Source organism: Schistocerca serialis, chromosome 2 (genome assembly GCF_023864345.2).
Source record: "Schistocerca serialis cubense isolate TAMUIC-IGC-003099 chromosome 2, iqSchSeri2.2, whole genome shotgun sequence".
NCBI lineage: Eukaryota > Metazoa > Arthropoda > Insecta > Orthoptera > Acrididae > Schistocerca > Schistocerca serialis.
In genome coordinates this window covers 233,686,815-233,704,971 of record NC_064639.1, presented here as the reverse complement: position 1 = coordinate 233,704,971, position 18,157 = coordinate 233,686,815, and the positions used below count along the sequence as shown (strand labels likewise).

Genomic DNA, 18,157 nt, shown 5'->3' with positions numbered 1-18,157 from the left:
TTAATATTCAAGCAGGAGAAATTATATGTTCTATACGACACTGCCTGAGATGGCGTAGGACTTGTAATAACAATTGTACGGAATCGATAGTGTCTTGAAAAGAAGTTATAAGATGTAAGCAAAAGTAAAATGATCATAATGGAATGTATTGCAAATAAATCAGTGATGATGACGGAATTATAGTAGGAAATGGGACACTAAGAGTATATATGAGTTTTTCTAGTCGGCAAAATATCTGATGATGGTAGATCTAGAGGAGATATACTGTAAAATGCCAACTGGCAATCGCCGGAAAAAAAAACATTTCTGGAAAACCGAAATTTTTCAACATCAAACATAAATTTGATTGTTAGAAAGTATATTTTGAAAACATTTGTAGTGTAGCCCTATGAAGAAAAGAAATGATCATATTGCATTTATTGGCCGGGATATCCCTTTCAGGGTTCGACTGCCGTATCGCAAGTCTTTTCAACTGATACCACTTCGGCGATTTGTGTGTCATTGACGATGAAAGACAGACAACACCCAGTCCCCCACCGGGGATCGAACCTGGGCCCCCTTGCGTGGTGCGCAGTAACGCTACCGCTGCGATACGGAGTCGGACGTTGTGGGGAACTAAATTGTGGGTGACAAACAGTAGAACAAGAAGAGAATACAAGCTTCTGAGATGTGCTGCTACAGAAGAATGCTGAATATCATACGGATAGATCAAATAACTTCAGGAAGTACTGAATGGAAATGGGGAGAAAAGAAGTCTGTGGCGCAATGTGACCAAAAGAAGAGATTCTTTGATAGAATGTATTCTCAGATATCAAGGAATTCTCAATTTCGGTGTGGAAAAAAATGTTCAAATGTGTGTGAAATCTTATGGGACTTAACTGCTAAGGTCATCAGTCCCTAAGCTTACACACTACTTAACCTAAATTATCCCAAGGACAAACACATACACCCATGCCCGAGGGAGGACTCGAACCTCCGCCGGGACCAGCCGCACAGTCCATTACTGCAGCGCCCACGACCGCTCGGCTAATCCCGCGCGTCTTCGGTGTGGTTCAAAAATGGATGAAATGGCTCTGAGCACTATGCGACTTAACTTCTGAGGTCACCAGTCGCCTAGAACTTAGAACTAATTAAACCTAACTAACCTAAGGACATCACACACATCCATGCCCGAGGCAGGATTCGAACCTGCGACCGTAGCAGTCGCTCGGTTCCAGACTGTAGCGCCTAGAGCCGCACGGCCACTCCTGCCGGCGCTTCGGTGTGGAATTAAGTGTGAATGGTAATAATAGTAGACGGAGACCAAGGCTCGAACACAGCAAGAAGATTCAAATGGAAGTTGGTTGCAGTAGTTTCGCATAGATGCGCAGGCTTATGCATACACACTCTCGTGCAGAGCTGCATCAGATAACAACATGTGTAACAAGTCGCACCACTTTCGTTTCGGAATTATTTATCCATCAGTCTTCTGGCTGGATTGATGGGAACTGCTATGATTTCCATTCTTGTTCCAACCACTTAATCTCTGAGTACCACTTACACACAGTGTCTTCTATTATTCGTTGTATATATTCCAGTTACTGGTTTTCACTGCAATTTTTACCATATACTGTTGTTTCTAGTACCGTATAAGTTGTTCCCTGCTGTCTTGCAACAAGACCTGCCGACCCATCCGTACTTCTAACTTTATTTTTCTCCACATTCCTCTACTCGCGAGTGTTGCATAAAACCACCTAATTTTCCACATACTTCTTTAATACAACGTCTCAAACATTTCATTTGTCTCCTGGTTTTCCAACATTTGATGATTAAATTCCGCACCATATTGTGCCCCAGATGTACATTCTCAGAAATTCCGTTCTCAATTTATAAGATATGTTTGATTCTGGTCGGCATCTTTTGACGACAAATGTTCTGTTTGTCTGTGCTAGTTTAATTCTTATGTCCTCGTTGCTTCTTTGAAGGTAACAGAATTTTTTAATTTGGTGCAATACAAGAGCCCATTTTCGATATTAATTTTGTTACCTATCTCAATCCATGTGCTCCTTCATACTTCTGTATTATTTTGATTTACTTTCAACGTATATCCAGTGCTCAACAGATTATAAATTCCATTCAAAGGTCTTGTAATCTTGCTCGCTTTCACACTGCATAAGAAGTTTTGTTTGGTGAATTTGTATATCTCACTTTAAATTACAGCATTTTATACTACTTCTCTTATCGAAAATTCTCCTCCAAAAATAGCCTATTATTCTTACAAACATTTTCTTGATTGATTGTCGTTTTAGAACTTCACTGTTCGCACTGATTATTTGTCATACACGATTTACTGCTATGAAGCCTAAAAAGTGAAAGGCGGCTGGAGTATGTAAGTAAAAGCACCAAAAAACTGACACTTTTAAACTGACCATGCGCAAAAATCTCGACAGTTGGCTCGAAAGGAAGAATGACGATAATCTTTAGAATTCTTTCTTTTGGAAATATGTCTTTTTGTACATACCCTTGATGGATTATACCTAAGCGTATTCAGTAGCTAAGCTCATCGCAATTACATTGTCTTCTAATTCTCTACGGAACAAGTGTAAGAAACATAAGTTTGTGAACTGTGAGGTTAAATCAGAGTAGTTCGGTGGGAGTATATCAAACACCTGTTTACTCGGTGTCGTGAACCATAGAAACGTTTAATGAAAGTCTCTTCGTGTATAGTTGATTTGACTGCGACGATGTTTCACATTTTATATAACTTTTTAATATTTCTACAGATCATGTTCACCCGTTAACATCCTTCATTTGTATTGTTCAATGTTGTGATGGGAGGACATGCTTGCGAGTGAGTACAACCTTTTTGGAGAGAATGAATCATGAAACAGGCAGTAGCCGCCAACATGACGAAACGGACTTCTGCAGTGTGCAGAGTGCAGCCAGAAACATCGATCACTCGATGCAACGCGCTGTACGAAATTTGCTCCCCCGCCAGCCAGACTTTGATCAGATTGGACGGCTGAGCGGCAGCAGCGAAAGTCCAACTAATGGCCCGTGGCACAGCTTTCCGCTCTAGGCTGGCGTGCGATCTGGTCAGAGACTTTCAAACGCCTGCCTGGGTCATAGAGGTACGGACACGGAACACTGCACTTACTTGTTCTCTCTCTCTCTCCCATTTCTCTCCGCTAAGGCGGGGGCCTTTTGTGATAGAATGTTGCTATCACAGTCCCGTCGATAGTGTCTCGGCAATAATGTTGAGAATAAGCTCGTATCAGCAGAATGGCGTCAGTTTGTCCGCAAAGCCCTGTGGGAACTCTGGACGTTACGGAACCTACATTTCGTAACCGTTCACTCTGTTAGATAGTCGTATGCGAACGGTCGTGTGGTGGAGTCTCAAACTACCACCCCTCAGTAATTCTTTTCTCTTACACTTGCAGCCACTTTCACCGTCAGTGATAATTTGTTCAAATGAAGTACGTTGCAGATAGTGAAGCGAGACGAAAATTTAATTGCGGTAGGGAACTGGAATCCGATGGTATGAAATGGAACAAAATGGAAAGTAGTAAGAGAACGCGGCTGGGGGAAAGGAATAAAAGAGGAGAGAGGAACGGAACCGGAAGTTGCCCAGTAGCGTTTTTCACAGATGACAATTTAATAATTGCTAATATTTTGTTGGTCAGCTTACGTAGCTCCTTGGTCAGCGTGTTTGGCTACTATGCGGATGACCCGGGTTTCATTCCCGGTACTGCTGGGGATTTTTCCATGGCAGGAGGGTTGGTATGGGAAGGAATCAGAGTCGTGGAAATAACTGAGGAGCTCCTTGAATGAGAAATAGCGATTCCGATGTCAAGAAAGCCGCCAATACCTAGGAAACCCAGTATTGACCCCGTCCCCTCCATATCACATCCCATGACGCAACTGACAATGGATGACACGGCTGTCGGTCGGGTCCAATTGGTCCATGAAGTCCAGGATAAGGGGCTTTGCTTTACTAATGCATTGTTTGATAATCGTGAAAGAAAGTTGTATAGGAGGAAGAGGAGGATGTTGTTGTGGTCTTCAGTTCGAAGACTTGTTTGGTGTAGCTCTCCACACTGCTCTATCCTGTACAAGCATCTCCATCTTCGAATAACTTCTGCAACCTAAATCATTCTGAACCTGCTTACTGTGTTCACTCCTTGGTCTCCCATTACGATTTTCAACCCCCAGACTTTCCTCCGATACTAAACTGGTCATCCCTTCATCTCTAAGAATGTGTCCTAACAACCGATACCTTCTTCTAGCCAGGTTGTGCCACAAATTCCTCTTCTCCCCAATTCTGTTCTGTACCTTCTTATTAGTTACGTGATCTACCCCTTTAATCTTCAGCATACTTCTGAAGCACCACATTTCAAAACCTTCTACTCTCTTCTTGTCTACATTGTTAAATGTCCATGTTTCACTTCCACACATGGCTACACTCCCGACAAAAACCTTCAGAACGGAATTCCTAACACTTATTCGACGTCAACAAATTTCTATTTTTGAGAAATGCTTTTCATGCTATTACCGGTCTACATTTTGTATGCGCTCTGCTTCGGCCGTCATCAGTTATTTTGCTGCCCAGACACTAAAACTCATCTACTACTTTAAGTGTCTCGTTTCCTAACCTAATTCCCTCAGCATCACCTGATTTAATTCGACTACATTCCATTATGTTTTGTTTTTGTTGATGTTCATCTTATATCCTTCTTTCAAGACACTGTCAATTCCGTTCAAGTCTCTCCCAAGTCCTTTGCTTTCTCTGACAGAATTAAAGTGCCATCGGCAGCCCCTAAAGCTTTTATTTCTTTTCCCTGAAGTTCAACTTCTACTCCAAATATTTCTTTGGTGATAGGCTACAGCTCTGTCTCACTCACTCTGGACCACTGCTTCCCTTTCATGCCCCTCGACTCTTATAACTGCCGCCTGGTTTCTGTACAAGTTGTAAATAACCTTTCGTCTCCTGTATTTTACCTCTACTACCTTCAGAATTTCAAAGAGAGTGTTCCAGTCAACTTTGTTAAAAGCTTTTTCTGAGTCTACAAATGCTATAAACTTAGATTTGCCTTTCCTTAACCTATCCTTTAAGATAAGTCGTAGGTTCGGTATGGCAAGTAACAACGCTGACGCAGAATTTGAACTTTTCAAGTATTTAATCTCATTTAGTATTATTTAGACATTGTTATGTTTCTTTGTAATAATATCATTCTGCGTTCAGCGCTCCCGTCTTTTGTGACTTTCTAGTGCAGAGGTCCCGACAAGAGAGCGAGAGAGAGGGTGAGAGATCAGTGTTTTAAAACAAGCGCCAATCCCTTGTTGCACCAGTAATATACTCGCCTACATATCTACCTACTTCTAAGGCAAATACGTAATTCATATTAATGATTTCCGTTATTATATCACGCGAACCATGCAAAAGCAGTAAGTAAGTGTGTAGGGCCAGGAATTCGCGAAGAGAGCGCAGCCTGTTCCCCTTCTCCCTCCCCCCCCCCGTCCACACATACACATACACACACACACACACACACACACACACACACACACACTCACACTCACACGGTCACTCTTACCCGAACCATCCCTATGTTTGGTGCAGATCGGCGGAGATTCCTTTGTCTGCTACTATCTCCCTTGAAACTTAGCATGTGGAGAACAGGTTGTAGTGTCCGATAACGACTATCGAGCGCATTTATATTTATTGTAATTGTATTCGTGTTAAACTTTCAGCTAAAAAACTGAAGTAGTAATTAGAATGATAAGCGAAAATGCACAAAAGTAGTAAACATCTTTTTTTTTTTTTGAAATCGCAGAATTTGGGTACCGTCTGTTGAATCGTAAGCCTTCCTAACAATTATAAACAAAGACGTTTTCCATAACTTTTCCAAATTTTACCATTGGTATCAACTGAATTTCATTTCTTATTGCTATTTTCAGATCCTCTTAGTTGTTGGTTTATTGACATATACTTTGGACTAAACCCCACAACAAATATCTGGGAGGCCAATGAATGTCACCAAATCTCGAAATACTTGATCACATTGCAAATGTCTTTTGCAATAATTTCCTTGTCTAAAGACTTTCATGGCTTGTTGAAACGTCTTGCTGAAAGAAAATGTTCCCATGTTAGGAGTTCCGACTCTATAGCTCAGAAATTAAATATTCTCTAGATATAAAGTAATACTATTTCCGTTTCAAAAATCTATGAGCCTGTTATCCTTGGTCTTCATACTGCGCACCATGCGGTAACATCTATGAAATGTAAAGGGCGTTCACGAATCTCACGTGGGATTTGTCCAGACCATGATCAAATATTCTGTTTATTCACGTAACTGGATAAAAGGAAATGTGAATATGGGTGGGCTCCTACAGAGAAGATAACAACAAACAGCCACTTTTTATAATGTTATTCATTATTTGAATACGGCCGGTACCAGTTTCGAACCGACAGGTTCATCATCAGATGGCTCGTTCACGTTAAGATACATTTTACATTAGCTTTCACTTTTTGTTTTCCCAAATGATAAAATTTCCTTGGGTTGGTGGTACCGTTGAAAAATCCGTGCCCTTGCATTCCAGTGTTGAATGCTTGTGTTCATGCAGCAGCGAAGACTATATGAAGCACTTCCATATATGCGGTGAGTGGTACTTAAGATTACGTGTATGCATGTACATAATTACGTGTATACATGTACATAATCTAAACCACCACTCACCGCATATGTGGTGAAACTCAATCGTGTGCTAATGGTGCTTTACATTATGTGTATACAAATATAAGGGGCGTTCAAAGAGAAACGATCCGGAGCCATAATTACAGAAACCAGGACCTGTATCTTAGAAGTATTGACCCTAGCTGTTGAGACACTTGTCCCATTGAGACACAAGGTGGTGAACGGCTGTCTCATAAAGTTCCCGGGGTTGCAATGTTAACCAGTTCCGCACGTACACCTAGACGTCGCCGTCCACACGACTGCAGGAAAGGTTGTGCTGACGTTCTTCTTTGGGCGAGATGGGCCCCTTCCGATTCACTTCCTGCAGCACGCGACAACAGTGAATGCCCAGCGTTAAGGCTGCGTTCACACTGCCGGCCGGGCCGAGCTGAGCCTGGCGGGGCCGCCGCCCGCTTCGATATCAAACACGTGGTTCTGTATTGCGGTGTTCACACTGGCGGCCGGGCCGCGCCGACGCGGCATGAGCCTCCCGGAGCCGAGCTGGCGACATCCCGAGTGTTTAATATTGCCGGCGCGAGCCGACCGCAGGCGCGAGCCTGTGGAGCAGCACTACAGCTTCTGCAGTACACGCATCACACGTCTCCCTTCTGTGTGACTGCACACGTCTTTTATTTTAAGATGTTACCTTACATTTCACAATCAGTGAGGAAAAATTACGTTTATTATAATGATACATGCGAAATTACCTTTATTTCATTTATTTAATCTACCGTATTTACATGCATTTACAACAATAGCTTGCCAGCGATCGTGGCATTACCGCCACTGAATAGTTCGCGTTTACTTGTAAACGGTGACATATGAGTGTCACTGAGGGACGGGAATGTGTCCCTACCAGATGATAATGCATTGTAAAGTCATGCTGTGGCAGTTCCTTATCAGTGGAAATAGAACCACTGAGTCAAGGGGCATTATCTCAAAACTGTCCGCCCCAGTAGCTGAGTGGTCAGCGTGACGGATTGCCGTCCTCTGGGCCCGGGTTCGATTCCCGGCTGGGTCGGAGATTTTCTCCGCTCAGCGACTGGGTGTTGTGTTGTGTTCATCATCATTTCATCCCCATCCGGCGTGCAGGTCGCCCAATGTGGCGCCGAATGTAATAAGACCTGCGATATGGCGGCCGGACCTGCCCCGCGAGGGGCCTCCCGGCCAATGACGCCAAACGCTCATTTCCATTTCCATCTCAAAACTCTTCGCCTATCAATCTGTCTATCTTACCAGGTAATGAAAAGAATTCTGTGAGGTCATCAGTGGCCCCACATGATGAACAATCACCACTGCCAAGAAGAAAAAAGAAAAAAGTTGGAAAATTCTGAAGGAGTATTTCTGCGATTCTTCGTTGAAGGCACAGCAAGACATTACCCTAAATGACGAAGCTAATTACTTCCTAATGATTCTCAGGAGTCCCATAAACTCTCTTTCCCTCAGAGGTAAGCGTTTGTGAAATTTAAAATACAAAAGCATGACTACAATTAATTGGAGGTAGTGAATGCTGTACAAAGTTCTACTGCAAACCAAAAAAGTGTGTACTAACGAATCTTACTTTATCGTTATACACAATTTTTCTTCTGCTGTTATACTTCTGCGAAAATTTGTGTTCTGTTTAGAAATTTTGTCTTGAGTGTTCTGCAGCACATATTGAAATGTATTGATTCATTCTGTAATCTGAATAAAATTTTTCAGGATAGTTTTTAAGTTCTTCATATAAAGAAAAAACTCTCCTAAATGTCTGTCGCTATGTATGGGATGAATCCATAACCTCCTAGTTCTTCTGTACTTCAAAACTCGACGAGTTACTGCAGAGTCAAAACAATACCAATAAAAGAGTGAAGACATTGTTCTACACGAAAGCACAGACTAGCTAAAGGCGAGCTGCGTTGACTGCAGCTGTTGACTGCAGCTGCGTTTTCTACTGGCTTGCTTGTCAACTGTCGAAGGGTGGGGATCTTTTTAAATTTATTTATTTGGCCTCCGGCAGCTAACAGCCATTTAGCCAAAGAGTGGGGATTACCTTGACAGTGCAGCGCAGCCCGCCAAGGAAGAAAAAAACCAATGAAGAACAATGAAACGCACATCTGTGCCGATCTACAGTAGTTATATTATCTCTTCATTATTTTTTCTGTCAAAGTAGACAACGAGACTACAGAATTGCGCTTCAGTTATCTTTTAGTTCGAAATACGAAATGTACATCATACTAATTGTAGGATGTTGATGACAAATAATTGTTTGTCTTTTGTGATGCAGCGTGTGGCCAATTATAAAAGCATAGCAGATGATTGTGCAGTAGCCGAGGGAAGAATTCTTATACATTTGGATTTATCTAGAGAATGAGACCATTAAAATAATAAGAGGGACCGGCACTAGGTCTGCGCTGATCACTAGTAATTAGTTTTTCTGCCCTGCATTATATGACTACACTAAAACAAGCTGTAACCGCGCGAACTCCGTGGCTTGCGGACGCGGCACTGACGCCACTGAATAGCTCGCATTGCTTGAGACCAGAGACAGATATCACTATCATTATCATTTCAAAAACTTTTTGGTACTCTTAGCTACATTTCATTCCCAACAATGTATGGTCTAAAACGGTCTAACAGTAACCTACCCGCTACATAACTTTTTCACTACAAGATTTGTAAACAAGTGCACAACGTTGACAAATAGCATCATTTCACAATGACTGTTAAGAAATATGGAAAGATAAATGTTTCAATACGAAGCTAAGGTGTTGCACTACCACGTGTACAAAAATCAGATTCTTTAGCCGCATACTTTCTTCAAAATCGGTTGGGAAGCGTTACGAAACTAAGAAATCACGCGAAACTAAAAGTAGACTTTTTCTTTTTTCACGACGTAAGTAACGCTTTTAAGGAAAAAATAAGTTCATAAAACGATGCGGCGAAGTCTCAAATACCGCTAAGAATTTTTAAAACACGAAAATCGGAGAAGTGGATTTTCCCCCATTTCGCCGTCCCAGCTCGGCGCGGCGCGCAGTGTGAATGCACTACTCGTCGGCCTGAGCTGGCTAGCTAGGCACGAGCCGAGTCAGTACGCGTCAGCCCGGCCCGGCCCGGCCGGCAGTGTGAACGCAGCCTTACTCGCAAACCTTGGCCACTCTTCGCCAAGCGATCAAATAAAAACGACCAGGCAATCTCACCCGTACGGTCATTCTGCTCCACGAGAATGTAAAGCCTCATACGACCAACACAGTCGCGGCACTCTTAAAGACAACAGAAAGAAATAAGCGTGGAGTAGAGGCAAGTTTATCAACATGACTACCGACAAACGCATCTTAACAACACTGGGGTTGAAAATGGTTCAAATGGCTCTGAGCACTATGGGACTTAACTTCTGTGGTCATCAGCCCCTAGAACATAGAACTACTTAAACCTAACTAACCCAAGGACATCACACACATCCATGCCCGAGGCAGGATTCGAACCTGCGACCGTAGCGGTCGCGCGGTTCCAGACCACTGGGGTTGACGGAAACTTAAAACACACAATGTGGTAACCACCCGGCACGACAGGTAACTACAAATAGCTTCACGCAGAATTTACACGCAAAGAGGGTCACCAAACAAGCCCATATGACACAAATAGTCCACCCCGTCTGTACTGTATGTAAATGTGACACAACACACTCAGTACCAAGGTCGTCTTCCACCACATTCGAGTGTCACATTTCTCAGGCATGTAATTCGCAGATCAGTAATCCAGACTCTCGCTCTAAGTGCTACTCAGATCCGGCAATTTATCGCTGCGGCCATGTGTCATATAATTGCCAGGAGCTGCTGTTGAATGGTCATCCACCAGTTATCAATCAACAGCAACTGAGGTCGAGTTGATTCTGTGCAGCGTTATGTCGACGGGACGGACCACGAGCGAAGGCTGTTACTAATCGCGCTTTCGATACATATCGGAGGCGCACATGGCTCAAAACTTTTACCACAGAACATACAGTGTGGATGTGGTCATTAATTAATTAATTGTCATTCTGTAATAATATAGGCGTTAACATTACTAATACAGGGCTCACGGGAAGTTTGTCTCTTTCTTGTGCTCCGTGCCTCAATCTCTGAAAACGCAGCCCTTATAGGATCGCTCCTTTTTTCGTCTGTCTGTCTGTGTATCTGTCTGTCTGTTAATAACCGTTTCTCTCAGGAATATATCGACGAATCTAGTTCAATTTTACGTCACGTATTATTATATTTACGTCTGTTGACCCGTGGAGGTGTAAAACTTTTAAGCTTCTAAGTCACTTCAGACGAAAAGGTACGACCATTTATATCACTTATATTTATACTCAAAAACTCACTCATCAAAACATGTAGGATGCTTCCTGTTGACCTAGAAGCATGAAATTTGGCAGGATTGCTAGGTTTCACAGTACAAGTTCAGGACAACATCCGATAGTATAACAGGAATTTTTTTTCTCATTGTTTACCCATATGTCTGTCTGACCGTCTTTGAAAACTTCTTTTTCTCTGGGACAGGTTGGCGTATGGAGTTCAGATTTATGTCACATATTAAAGTTATGGTTGTTTGGCGGTGTACAAATTTTAAGCTACTAAGTCATAAGCAACCAAAAGATTCGGTCATTTATCCCACATATTTTGATATCAGCAAATTCCCTCATAAAAACCTGCATGGTGCTTCCCGTTGACCTGGAATCATAAAAGTCGGCAGGAAGATAGGACTCATAGCACAAGTAAAGTAAAAAGAAAATCTTAAACTTGTGTGAATTTTTGCTATATGACACAAAAAATATCTTTTGCCATTTGAGCAATTATTGCATTCATCATCCGTAAAATCACAATAGACGAACATTATTGCACGTAAACATAAAATCTTAGTTGTCGTCATGTTTTAGTAAGTAAATGAAAATGTTTTATTACATCTTCTCTCTCTACGTACATAAACTGTAATGTTAGTAACAGGAACAGAGTTAGGCGACTAACAAAATTCCCACAAAACATTAAATAAAATTAGGCATATGGTGAAGGAAAAATGGTTCAAATGGCTCTGAGCACTATGCGACTTAACTTCTGAGGTCATCAGTCACCTAGAACTTAGGACTAATTAAACCTAACTAACCTAAGGACATCACACACATCCATGCCCGAGGCAGGATTCGAACCTGCGACCGTAGCGGTCGCTCGGCTCCAGACTGTAGTACCCAGAACCGCACGGCCACTCCGGCCGGCATATGGTGAAGGACATGGTGCTGGTAGGGGAGCAGCTGACTGACAGTAAACACAGCAGACCATCGGTAGGACAACTGTAAAAGATAGACAAAACATACTTACGTAGTAAAATGGAACATCCACAGCCGTCCTTTCGATATTATTTATCATTTGACTACCAGTTTAGGAGATTCAACACACCACGTTCAAACCTTAACTGACGCTGAGGGGTTAACTCCAATAGTTTACGATTCCATCAGTGGCCAACATCTATGAACTGGTTTCCGTAGACTATAACAACGATGTTGTATCTCCTACCATCAACTATATGGTAGCCGATAGTTGTAGTTAACCACTTCAGCGTCAGTTAAGGCCTGAAGATAGTGTACTAAATCGCCGAAACTGGTAGCCATATAATAAATAACATCGAAAGAACGGCTATGGGTGTTCCATTTAGTTACATAAGTGAACGGCCGAAGTCCCTCAAACCTTGAATCAGAAGGATGGGCATACAGAAACATACTTATGTCCAACCAATAAAACCCATGCTGTCAGAAAAAAAATTGTTGATCATCAGGCATTTTGCGAAAGAAGAATGTCTGATGGTTCCAGCGATGCCAACCCTGAAGGAAAGAGGCAAAGAATGAGCATCTTGTTTAGAAATAATTCTCCAGTATAGCTTTATGCAGAGTCAAACAATCAAAATGCCTAATCCTATACATGATCCAGAGAAAATCTCCCCCAGTCCACAAACGAAAACAAGATAATTTTTACTGCTGTCATCTGTGACTAAGGAAAACCTGATTGCACGCGGCTGATGCAAAAAAGACCGTCAGTGTTGATCATTGTCAAAAAATGATTCAAAAGGCTCTGAGAACTATGGGACTTAACTTCTAAGCTCATCAGTCCCCTAGAACTTAGAACTACTTAAACCTAACTAACCTAAAGACATCACACACATCCATGCCCGAGGCAGGATCCGAAACTGCGACAGTAGCGGTCGCGCGGTTCCAGACTGTAGCGCCTAGAAACGCTCAGCCACCCAGGCCGGCGATGATTGTCAGGAAAGGTTTGTTCCCGTCTTATGCTGAAGCACTCCACCCAATGGTATTTTCCCAAAGCCAGACAACGCTCTTATTATGGAAGACGGAGCATCAGCTAACACTCCCAAACAACAGTGCTTCTGAAGAGAACATTCTCTGTTGTTTGGAATGACTGGCCTGGAAGCAGTCCAGACCTAAATCCTATAGCACACTTGTGGACCAGACTCCAGAATGCAGGCTTCAAAGAACCTTGTACACGCAACAGAGGCCAGCTTATTTCACGTGTTCAGAACTGAGTCACCGCTGAAGAGACAAAGAGACGACAGTGACTGTGGAGAGGTTTGGCTGACGAGTTGGCGAATGCTTTCATAATCAGAGACGCAGATGACTGCCCAGATCATGCATTCAAATGTGTAATGTGCTTTTTGTTACAAATATTTTTTGTTGTTGTGGTCTTCAGTCCTGAGACTGGTTTGATGCAGCTCTCGATGCTACTCTATACTGTGCAAGCTTCTTCATCTTCCGGTACTTACTGCAGCCTACATCCTTCTGAATCTGCTTAGTGTATTCATCTCTTGGTCTCCCTCTACAACTGTTACCCTCCACGCTGCCCTCCAGTACTAAATTGGTGATGCCTCGATGTCTCTGAACATGTCCTACCAACCGATCCCTTCTTCTAGTCAAGTTCTAAACATTCTGCGTGGTGTCTGTTTGTTCTATATCGTGTCTCCCAACCACTATCGCGCAACGACGCTCTGAGCGTGTTTTTTAGGGAATTGACTAGTTTGAACCTGGAACCCGTTGCTGGTAAGGAGACGCCAAACCACACATGACATGTAGAATTCAGAAGAGTTCAGTGAGACTAGCGATGATATAACCAAATACTTAATGAATTCAGCGTCAGCTCCACTGCACTCCCTGTAAAAGAATCTTAATACTAACTAAATTTAGTGGAAGAGGTTCAAGGCTTTCCTATTTTTAGTTAGCTAGTAAAATAACGTCGAAAAAGCAGTTAAGTTTACCATTGGAAATTTTATTCTACTCACAAAACATTGTTTATAAATTGCACTATTGATAAAAGGAAATGTTTTAATACAGGATGGTAAAAACCAACTGCGTTCAACAAAAATGTGAACGAATATTCCCTGAATGGGTTTCCTACTTCTGCAGTGGATCGAAGGATGACCTGTGCCACATCACATCTATAATCTAGGTTTAATTTAAGTTTCACAAAAGAGAAAACTATCAAAATGGCCTACAGTGACCCTCAATTATCTTTAATTACTTATCTAACTTGTCGTAAATTACAGTGGCTGACGTTGCTTCTAAATAATTATATAACAGAAAAATCATCGCAATTCAGATTTTTACTTCAAGTGGCTAATGTGAACACCATGAGCTTTAATTCACGATCGACACTAGTATTACGCAAAAAGCGGATGTAACAGATGAGACTTCCACAGTTCTGAGTGAAGCCTTATGCGCTCAAAAATGCGGCATCGCGTGCGTTCATTACCTTGTCGGTGTTCGTCAGGGGGCGGCGGGCAGCACAGCTCCGCTCACCTCGCTGTCTCCGAAGCAACTCTCTTCTAACTTCTCCTTACTACAATTTACCGAAGTTGGTTTAAAAAAAAAAACTATCTGGCTGTGTTTTCATCTCACCAATCAGGGTCTCAATGTTAACCTTAAGCTCCGCCTACTAAAATTCTGTCCATCCAATGAGAAACATTATACTTTTCATGGTGAGGCAATGTTTTTAAAGTTTGCAACGTAACAGAGAAGCGAAAAGTCTCACGCTAAAACTTGTAGCTGGTGTGGTCCTTTTAGCGTTATCGTAAGATCTATACTGTTCTTCTGGAGGGCTCTATCTTTTAACATGGGCTGGGGGGTGGTCCTAACGTAACAGAGATGCGAAAAAGTCTCACACTAAAACTTGCGGGTGGTGTAGCCCTTTTTGTGTTATCGTAAGATCTATACTGTTCTTCTGGAGCGCTCTAGCTTTTAACGTGGGCTGGGGGGTGGTCCTAACGTAACAGAGACGCGAAAAAGTCTCACGCTAAAAACTTGCGGGTGGTGTGGTGGTAGCGGTTAGCTGACGACGTGGGTGTCCGTCCCTTATCGTAGGGCCTTCTCGCTTAACACGGTTCTGCTCTCGGCATCTGTTCTCGTTTCTCCCCTCGGAACTGCGTCTGTCTCACGGTGGGAAGGTATGACATGCAATTAGGCATTCTTGTGTTAGTCTGTGGTATTCCATTTGCTCACTCGTTACTCGTATTGCTTTGGTTAATTTAATTTCACGATTTATTCGGAGCTATGTGACATACTACTGAATTTGCTTATCATGTCAGGGTTTTCATGGAAGGTGTTGGATTTGCCTGACACCTTACAAAGCTGTGCCACAAACTCCTCTTCTTCCCAATTCTAGTCAATACCTCATTAGTTATGTGATCTAGCCATCTAATCTTCAGCATTCTTTTGTAGCACCACATTTCGAAAGCTTCTATTGTCTTCTTGTCTAAACTATTTATCGTCCACGTTTCACTTCCATACATGGCTACACTCCATACAAATACTTTCAGAAACGACTTCCTGACACTTAAATCTATACTCGGTGTTAACAAATTTCTCTTCTTCAGAAACGCTTTCCTTGCCATTGCCAGTCCACATTTCATATCCTCTCTACTTCTACCATCATCAGTTATTTTGCTCCCCAAATAGCAGAACTCATTTACGACTTTAAGTCTCTCATTTCCTAATCTAATTCCCTCAGGATCACCCGACCTAATTCGACAACATTCCATTATCCTCGTTTTCTTTTGGTTGATGTTCATTTTATAACCTCCTTTCAAGACACTGTGCATTCCGTTCAACTGCTCTTCCAAGTCCTTTGCTGTCTCTGACAGAATTACAATGTCATCCGCGAACCGCAAAGTTTTTATTTCTTCTCAATGGATTTGAATACCAATTCCGAATTTTTCTTTTGCTTCCTTTAGTGCTTGCTCAAAGTACAGATTGAATAGCATCGGGGAGATGCTACAACCCTGTCTCACTCCCTTCCCAACCACTGCTTCCCTTTCATGTCCCTCGACTCTTATAACTGCCATCTGATTTCTGAACAAATTGTAAATAGCCCTTCGCTCCCTGTATTTTACCCCTGCCGACTTCAGAATTTGAAAGAGAATATTCCAGTCAACATTGTCAAAAGCTTTCTCTAAGTCTACAAATGCTAGAAACGTAGGTTTGCCTTTCCTTAATCTTTCTTCTACGATAAGTCGTAGGGTCAGTATTGCCTCACGAGTTCCAACATTTCTACGGAATCCAAACTGATCTTCCCCGAGGTCTGCTTCAACCAGTTTTTCCATTCGTCTGTATGAATTCGCGTTATTTATATTATAAAAATATTCTAATAAGAATTGAAGGAGAAATTTAATGTCCACCCTGTAGTAACAGTAACAGTGTTATTTTACTGTAGCTGTTTCGTTATTGTTCAAGTTAACTTAACTGTGGAAAATACAACTTATGGTAGGTATACTGTGTAACAGTCCATAACGCAGACAAATGGTGTTGCAGCGGCGTGGCAGGAGCGCGAGCAGAACGTGAGCTCGCTGTACGAGGAGCTGTTCCGGTGCTTCCGCTGCGCCCCCGGCTGCGCCACCTGCCTCGACCCTTCGCCCTGCCTGGCGCCCTACAACTGGCCCTTCAGGTGAGACGCCACTGCTATGCCTTCACTGCCAGCCTGCTGCTTCAGTGACGATTTCTCTTTCCGTCACGTAATCGTAGTGCCAGTCTACCGGGTGATCACAAGGTCGGTATAAATTTGAAAACTGAATAAATCACGGAATATTGTAGATAGAGAGGTACAAATTGACACACATGCTTGGAATGACATAGAGTTTTATTAGAACAAAAAAAAATACAAAAGTTCAAAAAATGTCCGACAGATGGCGCTTCACCTGATCAGAATAGCAATAATTAGCGTAACAAAGTAAGACAAAGCAAAGATGATGTTCTTTACAGGAATTGCTCAATATGCCCACCATCATTCCTCAACAATAGTTGTAGTCGAGGAATAATGTTGTGAGCAGCACTGAAAAACATGTCCGGAGTTATGGTGAGGCATTGGCGTCGGATGTTGTCTTTCAGCATCCCTAGAGATGTCGGTCGATTACGATATGCTTGCCACTTCAGATAACCCCAAAGCCAATAATTGCACGGACTGAGGTCTGGGGACATGGGAGGCCAAGCATGACGAAAGTGGCGGCTGAGCACACGATCATCACCAAACGACGCGCGCAAGAGACCTTTCACGCGTCTAGCAATATGGGGTGGAGCGCCATCCTGCATAAACATCGTACGTTCCAGCAGGTGTTTATCAGCCAGGCTGGGGATGATGCGATTCTGTAACATATCGGCGTACCTCTCACCCGTCACGGTAGCGGTTACAAAACCAGAATCACGCATTTCCTCGAAGAAAAAAGGCCCGATGACGGTAGATGTGGTAAATCCAACCCATACCGTGACTTTCTCGTCGTGCAATGGAGTTTCCACGACAGCTCTAGGATTTTCGGTAGGCCAAATTCTGCAGTTGTGGACGTTGACAGACCCTCGGAGCGTGAAATGAGCTTCGTCGGTCCACAACACGTTACTAAACCAATCGTCATCTTCCGCCGTCTTTTGAAACTCCCACACTGCAAATGCCCTCCGCTTCACTAAATCGCCAGGTAACAGCTCATGATGCCGATGGATTTTGTACGGATAGCATCGGAGGGTACGCCAAAGTGCCAACCAAACAGTAGTGTACGGAATGCCGGTTCGACGTGCGACTGCACGAGCGCTGACTTCCCCGTGCATAGATGAACCCTCTGCACTCTCCATTTCTTCCTGAACTGTCTCAGCAGCATTACGCCTTGTGCTTGGTCGGCCACTACGGGGTCTATCGTCTAAACAACCCGTGGCTTCGAACTTCGAAATCATTCTCGCCACAGCTGCATTTGTCAACGGACCTTTACCCGTTCGAATCCGCTTCTTGTGGCGATATTCTGATAATACAGCTTCACTAAAAGCGCCTTTTCAGGTAACGTCAACATGCTGCGACTGCTGGCGCATCTGATTCCGTCTCTCATTACAGCTCCTTTTATACACGATTGTCATACGCAGTCACTGACGTTTTGCTGTCCAGCGCCATGTGTCGGACATT

At 42.9% G+C, this 18,157-nt stretch overlaps 1 protein-coding gene across 1 annotated transcript in view; it reads left to right on the top strand.

Moving 5' to 3' along the window:
* Positions 1–18,157, top strand: part of LOC126455873 (probable G-protein coupled receptor CG31760) — a 1,325,234-nt gene that overhangs the window by 1,140,643 nt on the left and 166,434 nt on the right. Inside the window, exon 9 of the mRNA XM_050091633.1 lies at positions 16,531–16,663. Within this exon, the coding sequence (XP_049947590.1) occupies positions 16,531–16,663 (133 nt within the window). The remainder of the gene's footprint in view (positions 1–16,530; positions 16,664–18,157) is intronic.